Source organism: Poecilia latipinna, unplaced genomic scaffold (genome assembly GCF_001443285.1).
Source record: "Poecilia latipinna isolate Pla-1442-1.1 unplaced genomic scaffold, P_latipinna-1.0 Scaffold475, whole genome shotgun sequence".
Lineage (NCBI taxonomy): Eukaryota > Metazoa > Chordata > Actinopteri > Cyprinodontiformes > Poeciliidae > Poecilia > Poecilia latipinna.
Window position 1 is genome coordinate 83545 of NW_015113091.1, and position 13202 is coordinate 96746.

Below are 13202 nucleotides of genomic sequence, written 5' to 3' on the forward strand. Positions count from 1 at the left end.
CTCCTAACCCCCAGGGCTAACAGCTGCTAGCACCCTGAGCTAAAGCTGCTAACACCCTGGGCTAACAGCTGCTAACACCCTGAGCTAACAGCTGCTAACACCCTGAGCTAAAGCTGCTAATACTTTGAGCTAACAGCTGCTTTCACCCTGAGCTAAAGCTGCTAACACCCTGAGCTAACAGCTGCTAACACCCTGAGCTAAAGCCGCTAACACCCTGAGCTAAAGCTGCTAACATCCTGAGCTAACAGCTGCTAACACTCTGAAACTTGAACAGAACCTTCAGAGGGTCCGGCTCAGCGTTTAAGCTAGTTCTGAAAAGCAAGAACCGGTCCAGAACCGGTCCAGAAGCGGCCCGCGGACCAGAGGAGAAACTCACTCCACACTGCAGCCTGAGCGGCTCAGAGTCGCTGGTGAAGGAGACGCAGGCGATGGGATCGGGATGCTCGCCGTTGTTTATCTGAGCCAGGACGCAATTCTGATGGACCTGAACCTCGGCGCCCATCATGGCCGCCGCCACGGCTCTGTCCACGGCCCTGTCCGAGAAAGGGGCGGGGCGGGTCGCAGGGGGTGGCAGGACCAGGTGGATCCGGGATCCCTGGACACCGAGGGAGAGCAGGGTCTGAACGGTGACGTAGGCGTCCAGGGTGTTTCCGTAGACAACGGCGTTATCTGAGGTCAGAGGTCAAACATCGGGGACAGACGAATCATTTCTTCCTCAGATCAGTAATTATTAGTTATCGCTAATCAATACATCTGAAGGAAGGAAGCAGCACGGAGGACAGGATGTTTCGCCGTTTAGCTGTGCTGCTAACGATCCGGCTGTTAGCTACAGCATCGATATCATGCACTTTAAAAACGGATTTAATGGTTTAATGCATCTTTGGATTTATTTTTAATATTGAATAAAAAAGCCTAAAAAATCTGCAGAATGAACCATTTTTAAATCCAATTAATCATCAGGATAATCAATAACTAAGCATTAACTTCAGACGGTCTAGTTAAATCCCAGACGCCACGGTGCTGAACCAGAGCACAGCGTCACCATGGCAACCACAGAGCGTTTTATTGAAACATTTAGAAACATTTGAGCAGGAAGTTTTTCTTTTGGGAACAGAGGCGTTGAAGCTGCTGCTGTCATGACTCCGATCAGCCAATCAGAGAGCATCATTCCTTCAGACTGATGAGTCTGGAAGCGGCGCCGCATTCACACAGCTCAGCGCTTCCCGCTGCTCATGCTGGGAACCAGCAACTCACCCTGCAGGTCCACAAAGTTCTCCTGCAACCAGCGGCGGGCGGCAACGCCGTCATGGAGGTCGCTGATGGTCAGCAGGTTGGCGGGGACGGGCCCCGTGTATCTGCGGCAGAACCAATCAGGATCCAGCTGGCTGTTGGTGACCGGCTGGGAAACATCAACTCCGGTGGGGCAGGGAAGCTGCAACGGCAACCGGCTGGTCAGGCAACGAGAAACATGGCAACAAAAACCTCCTGAACCGAATAAAGCTGCTGCTTCAGGACAGACTGGGAGCCTTGAAGCATGTCCAGTATGATCAGGGGGAGAGCTGGAGGACAATAATATTAATATTATTAATATTCATCATCTGGTTCTCCACTAAATACGCTCACAATAAAGTCATTTCTGCCTGAGGGCTTCCAATGGTGGCCTACAGGTGGCGCTATGCTGAAAAAACAGGAAAACTCCAAAACAAATAAAACTGAAAAATTACGGAGCCCTCTAAGGGACATGGGGAAAATGTTTCTTTTGCGTTTCCTCGCAGTATGTTTACTACAATATTTGCTGTTGATTGAAAATCAATTTATTCACTGCATGTTTGTTTGTGTAGGTTGGCATGGAAACGACCCTTTAACCATTCAGAACTGTCAGATGATTTATGATCCCGCGATAATAACGCAGGAATAGTCCAAATAGTTTGGATGCATTTTTTATTCCTTTCCTACTTATGGAAAGTTTCTGTTTATATCAGAGGTTTGTGGTGCATTTCTATCCTGAAGAAAAAGATATAAAACAGCAAGACATTAAGAAACATGGAAAAGCCTTATGAAAACCTCATATAATAGCAGAAAGTGTGATGGCCACCGTAAGAGAGGCTTACAGTGTTCAGTCACAGCCCATGAACTGATCAGGACATCACTGCGAGGGAACGTAAAAGATAAAAATTTCCCCATGTCCGTAAAAAATGATACAGCTGCAAAAAAATTAAAGCAAAAAATGCAGCAAGCAGCAAAACCAACAGAAACTTTGGAACTGGCTCCACTGGACGTCAGTCCTCCAGACCACCAGGGGGAGCCACCTGTTACATCATCTGGGACCAGACTCAGGAAAGACAGGATGTGAGGAAGGAAGAAAAGGTTTCACTGTGCTTCATGTCTTTTTCCGGCTCCAGTCTGCCCCTAGCGGTCTAGCAGAGCCACTTTGCAGCTTTTAATACTCGCTGTTGTTTCTCTATTTATGATATTTTTGCTCTTTTGTGTCTATTTCTGCTTGCAGTGTTTTCTGTTGTGTTTGTGCGTTTTCCCAGCGTGTCAGTTTCTAAGCAGCCAATATGCTCAGAGCTGCAAACTGTAACCAACTGACTTCTTCTGTGGTTTAAAATACCACAGAAGAAGTCGGCAGTTTTGCCTACTTTAGGTCAGGGTTGATTTTGAGTTCCCATGTTTCCCAGCAGCCCCAGCAGAATGCTGGTTCCTGTGGTTCCTGTGGTTCCTGTGGACCGGCGCCCGGCTCACCCGGTACTGCAGGCCTGTACAGAGGACCAGGAAGTCGTAGGCCACCTTCTGCCCATCTGACACCAGGACGTATTTGGATTTCCTGTCGATCCTCACAATCTTCCCCTCCACCACGCGGGTGCAGGACAGCAAGAAGGTCTGGGCCAGGTCTCTGCTGCTGAAGACGTGGCTGCAGGACACGGCAGGAAGTCACTGTGACGTCACTTCCTGCCTCAGAAGGCTGCAGGAATAAAACTGAACTGGAACATCTCTGCATGCAGCACCTGGTGGACAGGAAGCCGACATCCTCATGGTCGTAGTTTCCAGGGAAACCGTGAGTGGAGATGAGGGTGAGATTGTTGAACCGCAGATGAGAGCTGGAAGAGGACAAGCAGAACAGAACCGGGTCCAAATGAAGCAATGAGACATTCAGAGTCCTCACTCTGAGACCAGAAGCAAAAACAATACAGCAGAAATTCTGACTAATTAATATTTATTAGTGCTGAGACTCCATGTTTAGCATCGACATGCTAACTTTGTTAGCACAAGTCTCTTTCAGCGTCCGATCAGATCAGTTAAGAGCAGAAATGATCCGATAGAAGCAGCTTCCTCACTGCTGGTAGCGGATGTAGCAGCGCATCAGATTTACAGTCGTACCAGAAACACAACAACACAAAGGTTCCGGTGGGAACAAATCTCTGATTAAATATGTTAAAATGTGAATAAGAAAATCTTTGATGGAAAAATGTCTGAATGATTAGCTAACATTTACTGCAGTCCAGACGTTGTTCTGGCTCCAGTGGTTCCTGTCCAACATGAGACGATGCTGAGGATCACCATCAGCTCGGCTGCCTGGTTCTGGTCTGGACTTCCAGAACCAGGATCTGTCCTCTGCAGGTTACACCAAGTCTGATGTCAACCTGTCCTGTAAACCAGGAAGTCGTCTGCCGCCTCCATTAGGGTTGTCATGGAAACGATCCATGACAACCCTGACGGAGGCGGCGCTAGAAGCGGCTCTGGACGGCCCGATGGCTGCCGGTCCGATCGGCGCCACCAGGCTCTGCAGGAGGAGCCGCAGCAGAACCGCTTCTGTTTGGTTCCATCTGCGGGTTCATTCTGAAACAGAACCAGATGGGTTCTGTTATCAGGCGGCCCGCAGCCTGACCGCAGCAGGCCGAGCGGCTCCTTATCTGAGCGACCCGACCCGGTGATGAGGTTTGGGTGGAGCTGATAAGGCCCGGCGGGCCGGCCTGACCCGCATCGGCAGAACTCTAACTGCCTCTTCAGCCTCATTAGAGGCGGCAAACAGCTGCTCCTCATCCTCACCCTGATACCGGACGGCGGTATCATGGTTGCCTAGCAACTATCTGCAGCCGCAGCAACTTGCTGCCCCTGCTGCGGCGCCGCTTCACCTGCTGCAGCATCAACCTGCTCCTAAATCTGTGCTAAAGCTTTAAACGGACCTAAAACATTCGACCCGACCTGACCCGGTCACCAGAAGGAACCGGGTTCTGGTTCTGGTATGAACAGAAACCTGAAACTCACCTGAAGCTGAGCTCCTCCAGCAGGGACAGGCCGGTGTCTGAAGCCCCCACCACCACGATGCTGGCGTTCACCCTGACCTTCAGCTCCAAGGTCAACTTCCTACTGATCAGGCTGAGCGCGAACGGCGCCTGGAGGGGACAGAGAGGACAGCGTCTGGACCTGGTTCTGGTCCGGCTGGTGTACTGAAGCCTCTGCAGGCTGGGAGATAAAAACTGATTTCTGCTCAACATGAGAGCCGATTGATAACGCTCCATTAGCCGTTCTGGTCAGAAACACGTTTCTGCTGGTTGGACACAGATTTAGTGTCCTTGTCTGTGGTTGGACTTAGAGGGAGCCGCCGTTCACCCATCACACCTGACAGAATGACGTTAGCAACGCAGAGTCCCCAGGCTGGGTTACAGCAACATGCTAGTTAGCCAATGATCATGCTAACACGCTAACTTCAACCATGCTGACCCCATCATGTATCGGTAGAACCGATCAGAACTTGGTCCAAACATCACCACCTTTAGGTCTCTGTTAAATGAACCAATGATTCTTTTATTTTGAAAGTTTTCCACTGTAGTTTCCTTTCTGGTAGCAGTTTGTAGATTAATAAGCATGTTTTTGATTTGCTGTTATTACTGAGATGAAGACAGATTTTAGAGCAGAGGCAGCAATGGCACTTCCTGATTGGCTGCTGCAGGGCGGCCAATGAAATGCCTGCATGTTTCCATGTGATCTGCAGGAATGAAGGTGAGGAGATGATCAAAACTGATGTCTCATCTGCATGTGAGGTGGAGCAGCTGCTGCTATTCAGAGGAGCGGGTGGTGTAAATCATCCTGAGGAAGAGGAGGCTGAGACAAAGCTCAGGATGAAGCTCTTATCAGCAGCTCTGCGTCACAGAGACGACCGCTTGGCGTTCTGGGCCTGAGTGACGTGAGCAGGGCCTGCATGGTGACGCCTGAATGTGTGGTAAATATTTAAAGGACAATAAAATAAATCAAAGCTGCAGAGACATCAGCTGGTGAGGAAGATTAGAGGAGACAAAGAGACACGTTTAAATATCAGGAAAAAGGTTTAATCTAGACCATTACAGACCACACAGTTCAGTCTACAGGCAGGAAATGACTCCAGTTCATTGAGCAGGACCTGCTCTGGAGCGGCAGGGGACTAAGAAGCTAGCAGTGCTAACCCTGAAACACTAAAAATAAATGTTAGATGTGCTAACCCTAAGGAACTAAAAATAGTCACTAATTCTGCTAATGCTAATCGCTATTCCATCCATCCATCCATTTTCTGTACAACCTATTCCAACATGTTAATTAGATGAAGATGACACTAAATTCAATCATGAACATGAACAATTATTTATGTGAATTTCTGTGTATTTGTTTAGTTCCTACCTGTCGTTTGCTCATTATTCTGTTGTATTATTCTGTAAATTAATAAAGTTTTATATACTTAACATTTGATTAATGAAATTTCTTGGGAATAGAAAAAGTGAGAATATGAGGAGAGGAAGCATAACTGTTGCATAAACAGTCTTCAACCCCTTCAAAATAAGAGCATGATAATAAACATCTACCTGAAAAATTCTTAATAGATAACCAAAGCCTGAACATTGAACTGTATCAAACTGGAATTTTACAAAGCAACATTTAGGATTTATCAGAAAAAATAAATGCTAAGCTAAGTGTGCTAATCGAAACAAGCTACCAGAAGTTGTGCTGAGAAGTCACATGACTGTGTTGCACCAATGTGGAGCCTTTTAGATAAATCTCAGATCCTGAGGATGAAGGTGAAGCTGCAGAAGCTGCTGCAGGTTCTGATGAAGGAACCAGAACCAGAACTCCCGCTCAGCATCACCTGTCACCAGGCAGATTAAGAGCTTTTCATTTCCTGGTTTTTAACCCTAAGCAGGTGTGGCGCCCCTGGTGGCTGCTGCCCGGCCCACCTGTTCCTCTGTGATCCTGCGGGACGGGGCGTTGATGCCGAGCTCCTGCAGTGGGTACTCCACCTGCTGGCGAGGCCGGACCGGCACCGAGCAGTTCAGGATGAACTCCAGAGGGTGGAAGCAGGAGGTCTGAGGGGAGGGGCAAAGGTCAACCATGTTCAGAGAGGAGGTCAGGCTGGCCCGGTTCTGGTCCGCTCACCTGCTCTCCCAGCAGCGGTGAGTAGGCCCGGTGGTACAGGCAGGACCGTTGGGCCAGCCGCAGCACCTCCTTCAGCCAGTGCCGGGTCACATGGTAGCAGCAGGGCTTCAGCAGGAAGTGCAGCATGTGAGCGTGCTCCTGGTAGCCATGGCGACCAAAGCTGATGAAGCTGTCGATGTCGTAGCGAGCTCGGAGGTACTCCACGTCCTGGAAGACGCGGCGTGCGGTGAGAAGGGGGCGACGGCGCGTCCCGCATGCGGCAGAGGGAGCGGGGCTACCTGTTCGTCCCTGATGATCGTCACGCCGACCAGCTGCCGCTCCACCACAACCACGAAGGCCTGCAGAGGAACACCATCCTGACAGGAAGCACACACCTGATCAGGGCAGGAGGCACTGCAGCTCCGTTTCACCACGCTAAACTGAGACGAAGGGTTCTATCTTTGTTTTAACAAATAAAATATTTAAATTGTTTAACTCTGCAATATTTGGCCTTGCGAGGATTTGCTGATTTTGCATGGATGTCCACAATAGTTCACAAGAAACTGGAGGGACTGAATAATATAATTTGGTAGTAAACAGACAAAAACTGCATTGATTTGATTGACGACATAATGGTTAAGGAGTTAATGCTTAGTCAAGAATCTAGAGGGCCGCATAAAAAGCTGTGGTGGGCCAGATTTGGCCCATGGGCCTTGAGTTTGACACACGTGGGTTAGAGTATAAAACCATCTCACTCATACACGCCCCCCGGTGGTCAGGAGGTGCACTACTGAGCATTGATCCATACTTAGAAAGTGACTTCTTCAGAAAAAAGTCGCTAGATTTGTTGTTTCTATGAGTTTATCCAGACTCACCGGGTCGCTGTGGGTCCGGTAGAAAGAGTCCAGATCCTCCAGAACCGAACAGGTGAGATTCAAACTGTTCAGCAGATCAGAAACAGCTTCTCTGTCTTCAGGCACTGCCTGCCTCACATCCACAGTCCTTCAACAGAGACAAAATGGTTTCCACTGGAACACTGCTTATGGACCGCCAGAATCTGCTTCTAGCCACCACAATCTACATCTGGTGGGTAGATTCTGGTTTACCCACCAGATTCTGTACACCAGAATGTACATTCAATCATCAGAATCTGCATCCAACCGCCAGAATGCAATCCTTCAAATCTGCTTCCGGACCATCAGAATCTGCTTCCGGACCGTTAAAATCTGCTTCCGGACCCAGCGCCTACCTGAACCTGGATCTATGGGTGATGTAGAGGCTGGTGAGTTGCAGGCTGCTAGGACGGGACCGCACCAGAACAAAGTTCTGTAACCACGGCGACTCTGGACTTGCAGACGGAACGAAGATCAGGCAATATTCCAGGTCCTGCAGGAAGCAGAGAGTCAGCATGGAATAATGATCCAGGTTGTGTGTTGGTCAGCAGGAATCTGCTGTGGAAAAGGGAAACTAAAACATTTAAAACACCCAGAGTGAAACTTCCAGGTAATTGAACCCTGAGAACATGGTTCTGTTGGTTCTAATTGGTCTCCAGTTCTGTGGTCATACTATCTTGAATTTGATGAGTAAACTGCAAATACACAAAATAATACTAAGTATTTCTGTCTAGTAATTCCTAATATTGATGAAAAAGTTGTAGTTCCCCTAGTAGATAATTTCACTTATTAACATGGGAAAGTGTCTGTTATAAGTTAAAAAAATCTGGTTCTTTAAATCAATATTTGGTGATTACAGGCTTAAAACAAGATTGTGTCCTTTTCTGAAAAGGGTCCCAGGTTTAATACTTACCAGGAAGTGCAGGAACATGTATGGCAGACCGTCTGTTGATCTGTGGACAGAAGAAGAAGTTAAGTGAGGTTGGAGCCAAGCTGAGCAGAGGAACAACTGGAGGAGCAATCTGCTGCTTCTGGCGCTCCGCGGCTCTCCGCTGGGCTCTGCGGCGCCGGGTCTCTGTGGGAGGTGGCGGGGCCGGCGGCGGGCCCCCTGTGGGGAACAGCTGGGAGGTGAGCCGCGCCGCGGGAGCCAGGTAACACTACCACACTACCAGCAGATGACTGGTGCTGGACGGCTGCCACCGCTGCTGCCAAGCTTCAGCTGCAACACGGAGTGGCTCAGGATGGACAGCAGGAACGATGTCCACTGGGACTGGACAGGACCAGAACCAGAACCAGTTCTGGTTCCACAACACACTCCATTTTTATTATGATGTCACAGAGGAAGTCAGGATGGGGAGATGACAGGAAGCTACCCGGGAAGGGCCAAAGGTCATCCCAAGACCACCTGAAGTCCACCAGACAGAAAACAGGTCAAAGGTCACGACTGAACCAAGCAGCTCAGCACGGTGGTGAAGGAGAGTCAAAGTCCAAATCATGCAGCAGCTCTTCAGAGAGCTGAAGCAATGTTGGACGAAAGTGTTGGACCAGAACTCCTACAGGAGGTTCTGATGGGTCAGTAGGTTCTGATCCGCTGCTCCAGAAGCCAACAGAACCGGGACAAGACAGGAAAGTTAAAGTAGATCCTGACTGTGAACAGACTGGTCAGAACTTCTCCATGAACCAGTCAGAACCAGTCCGACCCAGTGTTCCCAGTTCCTTCCATGGTGTCAGGTAAAGGTCCCAGCCTGAGCAGATGTTTTTCCAGCTGCAGGAAACAGGAAGTGGGCGTGGTTCTGGTTCTCATGGACGGCGTTTACCGGGTCTGGTGGTCCTCGTCGGATATGAAGTGCTGAATGCAGAAGGAGTTGGACTTCCTGGGAGTCTGGTGGCTCGGTTCTCCTTCCTCCTCCACCTCTTCCTCCTACCATCACAGGGACAGACATGGTTCTGGTTCTGGTCCAGCTGAATGCGGCTGTGTAAAGTGAGTGGGGATTAAAGTACCTTCTCTGGTACTTTGTGTTTGTAGAATCCATCAAACTCCCTGAGGTTAAAATGCTCCAGAAGTTTCTGGTCGTTAGGAGACGAGGTGGCAGCGACGAAGCCAACGACACGTCCTTCATCCTGTGGAAGGAAAACCTCACTTCACTCCATAGTAAACATCTGAACTGTGGTCAGTTAGGCTGAATCAGCAACACATTTAGCAAAACTCAACAAACTGAAAACAGGAAGCAACAACCTGGTCCAAAGAATTTCTTCCTGAGAAGCAAACTGTAAAGGTCGGTGTGTAGGGACAGATTTGACACAGTTGAGGGTGCTATACTATGCATGCTACAACTAATACAATAACAAAGTGGTTGAAGTTAGCACTTTAGCATTGACTTCCACTAAATAACAGGCTAGGGCAGTGCTTTAGATTTAGCTTTAGCTTCCACTAAAGCCATGTTGGTGTAGTGCTTTATCTTTAGCGTTAGCATTAGCTTAGGGGTAGGTTAGTGCCATGTTTATCTCTAGCTTCCACTAAATACCACTAAACGCCATGTTGGTGTAATGCTTTAGCATTAGTGGAACTGCTGGTTATAATAGCTGCCCTTGTTATATAAACATTGATAAATCCTCGCAGGTATTTCTGAAGGTATTCCACACAGGAATCCCCAGACGGTGGTGAATCCTGGAGGGTCGGACAGGCTGAGGTGAAGCAGATTGTGTGTTGTTGGTCTCAGCAGAGCTAACAGTTTTTATTCATTGCAGTTTCACTTGAACAGAATGAATGGTTGTGTTTGTTTCTGGTTTCAGTTAAACTGTGTTTGTTCTCCTTCCAGTGATGTTCCTCAGTATCCAGAAATGTTACTCAGGAAAGAGCAGCCATAGTTTATAATGATATTCAGGGTTTCAGGGGCACTAGGGCAGTCCTTTAGCGGCCCACTGTTTTTGTGTTAAAAGTTACAACAATTCTAATATGCACGAGCAGGCATCATAATTTGGGAACTTATGCCTCGTTCAGTGCGTCGACTACGACCCTAGCTTAATCTGTCTTTACTGGTAGTGGTGTATAAAAAGCCCAATTTTAAAATAAGCAAACTATGCTTAGCCTGGTGGGAGGGACAAGTAAAGACTGATGGCCCGCCAGGCTTATAATCCTCTGGGGGAAACCCTGATATTACTTCAGCAAAAATAAAAAGTACTGTGCTGTAAAAGTAAATTTTTCCATGAAGTTACTCAAGTAACTGAACTAGTTACTTTAGTTACTTCCTTCCTCTGCAGCTCAGTTAGTATCACAAACAATGAAATATTGTTGCTTTGTTTTAGTCTCATCCTCCATGCTCCTCATGTTTGGAGGTTTGGCCGAGCCTCAGCTCATCTGTACCATATGTTACCATGGCAACCAGATGCAGTGGGGGGTGGTCCAGAACCGGTCCAGAACTGGTCGTGAAGGAACCAACCCAACAGCAGAGGCTGACCAGGACAAGGACAGACCTGGAGGACGGCAGCATGGCTCCTCTGGTGCTGGTACTCGATGACGTCTATCAGAGCGTAGGGCTGCAGAGGGATGGAGCACTCTGTCGTCTGCTTGTTCACGATCATCATGATGTCATCGTAATCTGCAACCCTGGAAGACAAAACGAGCCGAGCTCAGAGCAGCAGAAACAAGGTTCTGGTTCTGGAGAACTCATCGGACTGACTTCCTGTCAGACTGATGAGTTCACCGGAGAAGACCAACAGGTGAAGTCTCCTCAGACTCCATGAGCCTGAGAATCATTAGAGGTCAGCTGCTGCTGAAGCAACTACAAGCTGAAAATCAGAGAGCTAACTAAATGTTAGCAAGCTAAACAGCCTGGTTGACAAACAAAACATTTAGCTTTGAGCAAACAAAACATTTAGCTTGGAGCTATATATTTAGCTCGCCACCAACATTTATTTGCCAAGCTAAATAACCTAAATATATAGTTTATAAATATAAACTGTATAGTTAGGCTATTTAGCTTACCAAGTAAATATTTAACTAAAAGCTAAATAACCGTCAATCCAAATTAATATTTAGTTTGAGCTAAATATTTAAATTCAGACTAAATATTTAATTAACAAGCTAGATATGTAAACTAAATAGTTTGAAACTAAATAACCAAGATAAATGATACCTGTGATAGTTGTTGTTCTCACATATTTTATAGCCCACAACCTCTGACTAAAGCCGGTTAGCGCGTTGCTAACATGTAAACAATGCCGGTTCCGGTTTGCGGCGGAAGTCGCGCCCGTAATTCACGCAAAGCCTCATGGGGGATAGGAATAAGTTGGATAGGTAATAAACTAAATAACTTGAACATAAATATTTAACTTTGAATGTCCAAACTACATACTTAGCTTCCTAACTTAATATTTTGTTGAGACTGTGACATTTCTAAATCAATAAAATGGTGAAAATATGACTTAAAAAAAATAACCACTATTTTATTATTGTTAATTTTTGACTGTGAGACTTAACAAACTGCAGATCATAAAGATCAACCAGGACCCTTCTCATATTACTCAGATATCTGTTTAATTTTAACATCTCTAGAAGTAGAAAGGTCATCCCTCTGTCAGACAGCGCCCCCTGCTGGTCACCCAAACATTTTACTGACAGTTTCCAAACCAGCTTAGAGTTCTGCTATTAGTTCTGGAGCTCTGGTCCATCAGGAAGGATCTGATCCAGCATGTTGGAGAAAACATGCTGTTCACAGAGCGAATAGCAGGAAGGAAAGTTTGGTGGAAGGACAAAGGAGAAAACTACAGCAATACCCAGAACATTGATTACACCAGGACCGGATAGCATGCTAAACCTGTTAAATCCTCTCACTAGCGCCTCCTGCCACCTAGTGGCAGACAGAGAGACCTGCTTCGGGGCTGACATAGGGAGCTGCCGGTTCTGGTTCTGGTGCTGAAGGTCCAGATGGGGAGCTCACCGGGCTCGGCGGACGTGCAGCCGCTTGCAGTGATCCTCCCGTCTGCAGATCCGAGCCGAACACGGCGCCTCGCTGTCGGCTTCCCACTGCAGCAGCTGGAACGTCTCCTCCAGAACCGGTTCTGCTCACAGAACGGGTCGTCAGGGAGGGAGGGCACGAAAGCAGAACTCAAGCCGGGCTGGGTCAGCAGCCGGTCTCACCTAGAGGACACTGGTCCGGGCAGAGCAGCAGGACGTGCTCCAGGTCCGAAGTGATGCTGAAGGCGGTTCTGTAGGAAGACCAGGAAGGTTCTGGTGACCCAGGACTGCTCACAGTCTGGTTCTGGTTCTGGTTCTGCCTACCTGAGGATCTTCTCCAGGCTGGATCCAGCCACTCTGGGCTCAGACACGAACAAATGCAGGAACAGAGAGTTCAGCGGCTGCAGAGGAGAAACAGGCAGAACATTATGACCACCTGAACCGATCCTGACCCGGTTCTCACTCATAGTGGTGAGAGGCGCCCTGACTGCACAATATTACCCACAGTGCATCTGGCGGCGGGCCAGTGTGAGCGCAGGAAGGCCTCCCAGGCATCGTGGCTGACCACGGCGGCGGCGGCGGCGGGGGGGAGGTCGCTGAAGGAGGCGTGAGCCACAACGTCGCCCGACTGGCCGCCCACCGTCAGGGAAAGGTTGGCCTTCTCCCTGCAGGGACACAAATCCTTTAATAATAATGATGTTTGATCTTTGTAGCATCTGCAGCCGAAAATTATTTGAACATCAACATGTGAAACGCTCAGGCCTTTCTGCTGCGCTCAACATTAACATACAGCTGATCTGGATATTAATATTGATTAGCTGATTAATAACTGGATAAGGTATTTCAGAAAAGATTCATATCCAGAATGTGAAGCTGCACCAGAGCAGTTCTGGTACAACAGATTTACAAAGTTTTCATCTTTCATGCTAAATACTTTTATTTTTTTACAGTTTTGCCTTAATTATGTT

At 48.0% G+C, this 13202-nt stretch overlaps 1 protein-coding gene across 2 annotated transcripts in view; it reads right to left on the reverse strand.

Moving 5' to 3' along the window:
* The window catches only part of cfap61 (cilia and flagella associated protein 61), a 29601-nt gene that overhangs the window by 12536 nt on the left and 3863 nt on the right, over nt 1–13202 (reverse strand). The window contains exons 2-19 of one of the 2 annotated variants that reach the window (XM_015039524.1): nt 12740–12899; nt 12559–12635; nt 12418–12485; nt 12218–12338; nt 10752–10884; nt 9279–9398; nt 9095–9198; nt 8191–8230; nt 7634–7770; nt 7260–7386; nt 6684–6761; nt 6406–6612; nt 6207–6335; nt 4270–4397; nt 3009–3101; nt 2746–2914; nt 1255–1432; nt 377–669 (exon numbers count right to left, since the gene is read on the reverse strand). In XM_015039524.1, coding sequence (XP_014895010.1) covers nt 377–669; nt 1255–1432; nt 2746–2914; nt 3009–3101; nt 4270–4397; nt 6207–6335; nt 6406–6612; nt 6684–6761; nt 7260–7386; nt 7634–7770; nt 8191–8230; nt 9095–9198; nt 9279–9398; nt 10752–10884; nt 12218–12338; nt 12418–12485; nt 12559–12635; nt 12740–12899 — 2362 coding nt within the window. Of the gene's footprint in view, nt 1–376; nt 670–1254; nt 1433–2745; nt 2915–3008; nt 3102–4269; nt 4398–6206; nt 6336–6405; nt 6613–6683; nt 6762–7259; nt 7387–7633; nt 7771–8190; nt 8231–9094; nt 9199–9278; nt 9399–10751; nt 10885–11413; nt 11490–12217; nt 12339–12417; nt 12486–12558; nt 12636–12739; nt 12900–13202 lie in introns of those variants that run through there. The other variant, XM_015039525.1, reaches the window with a different exon arrangement.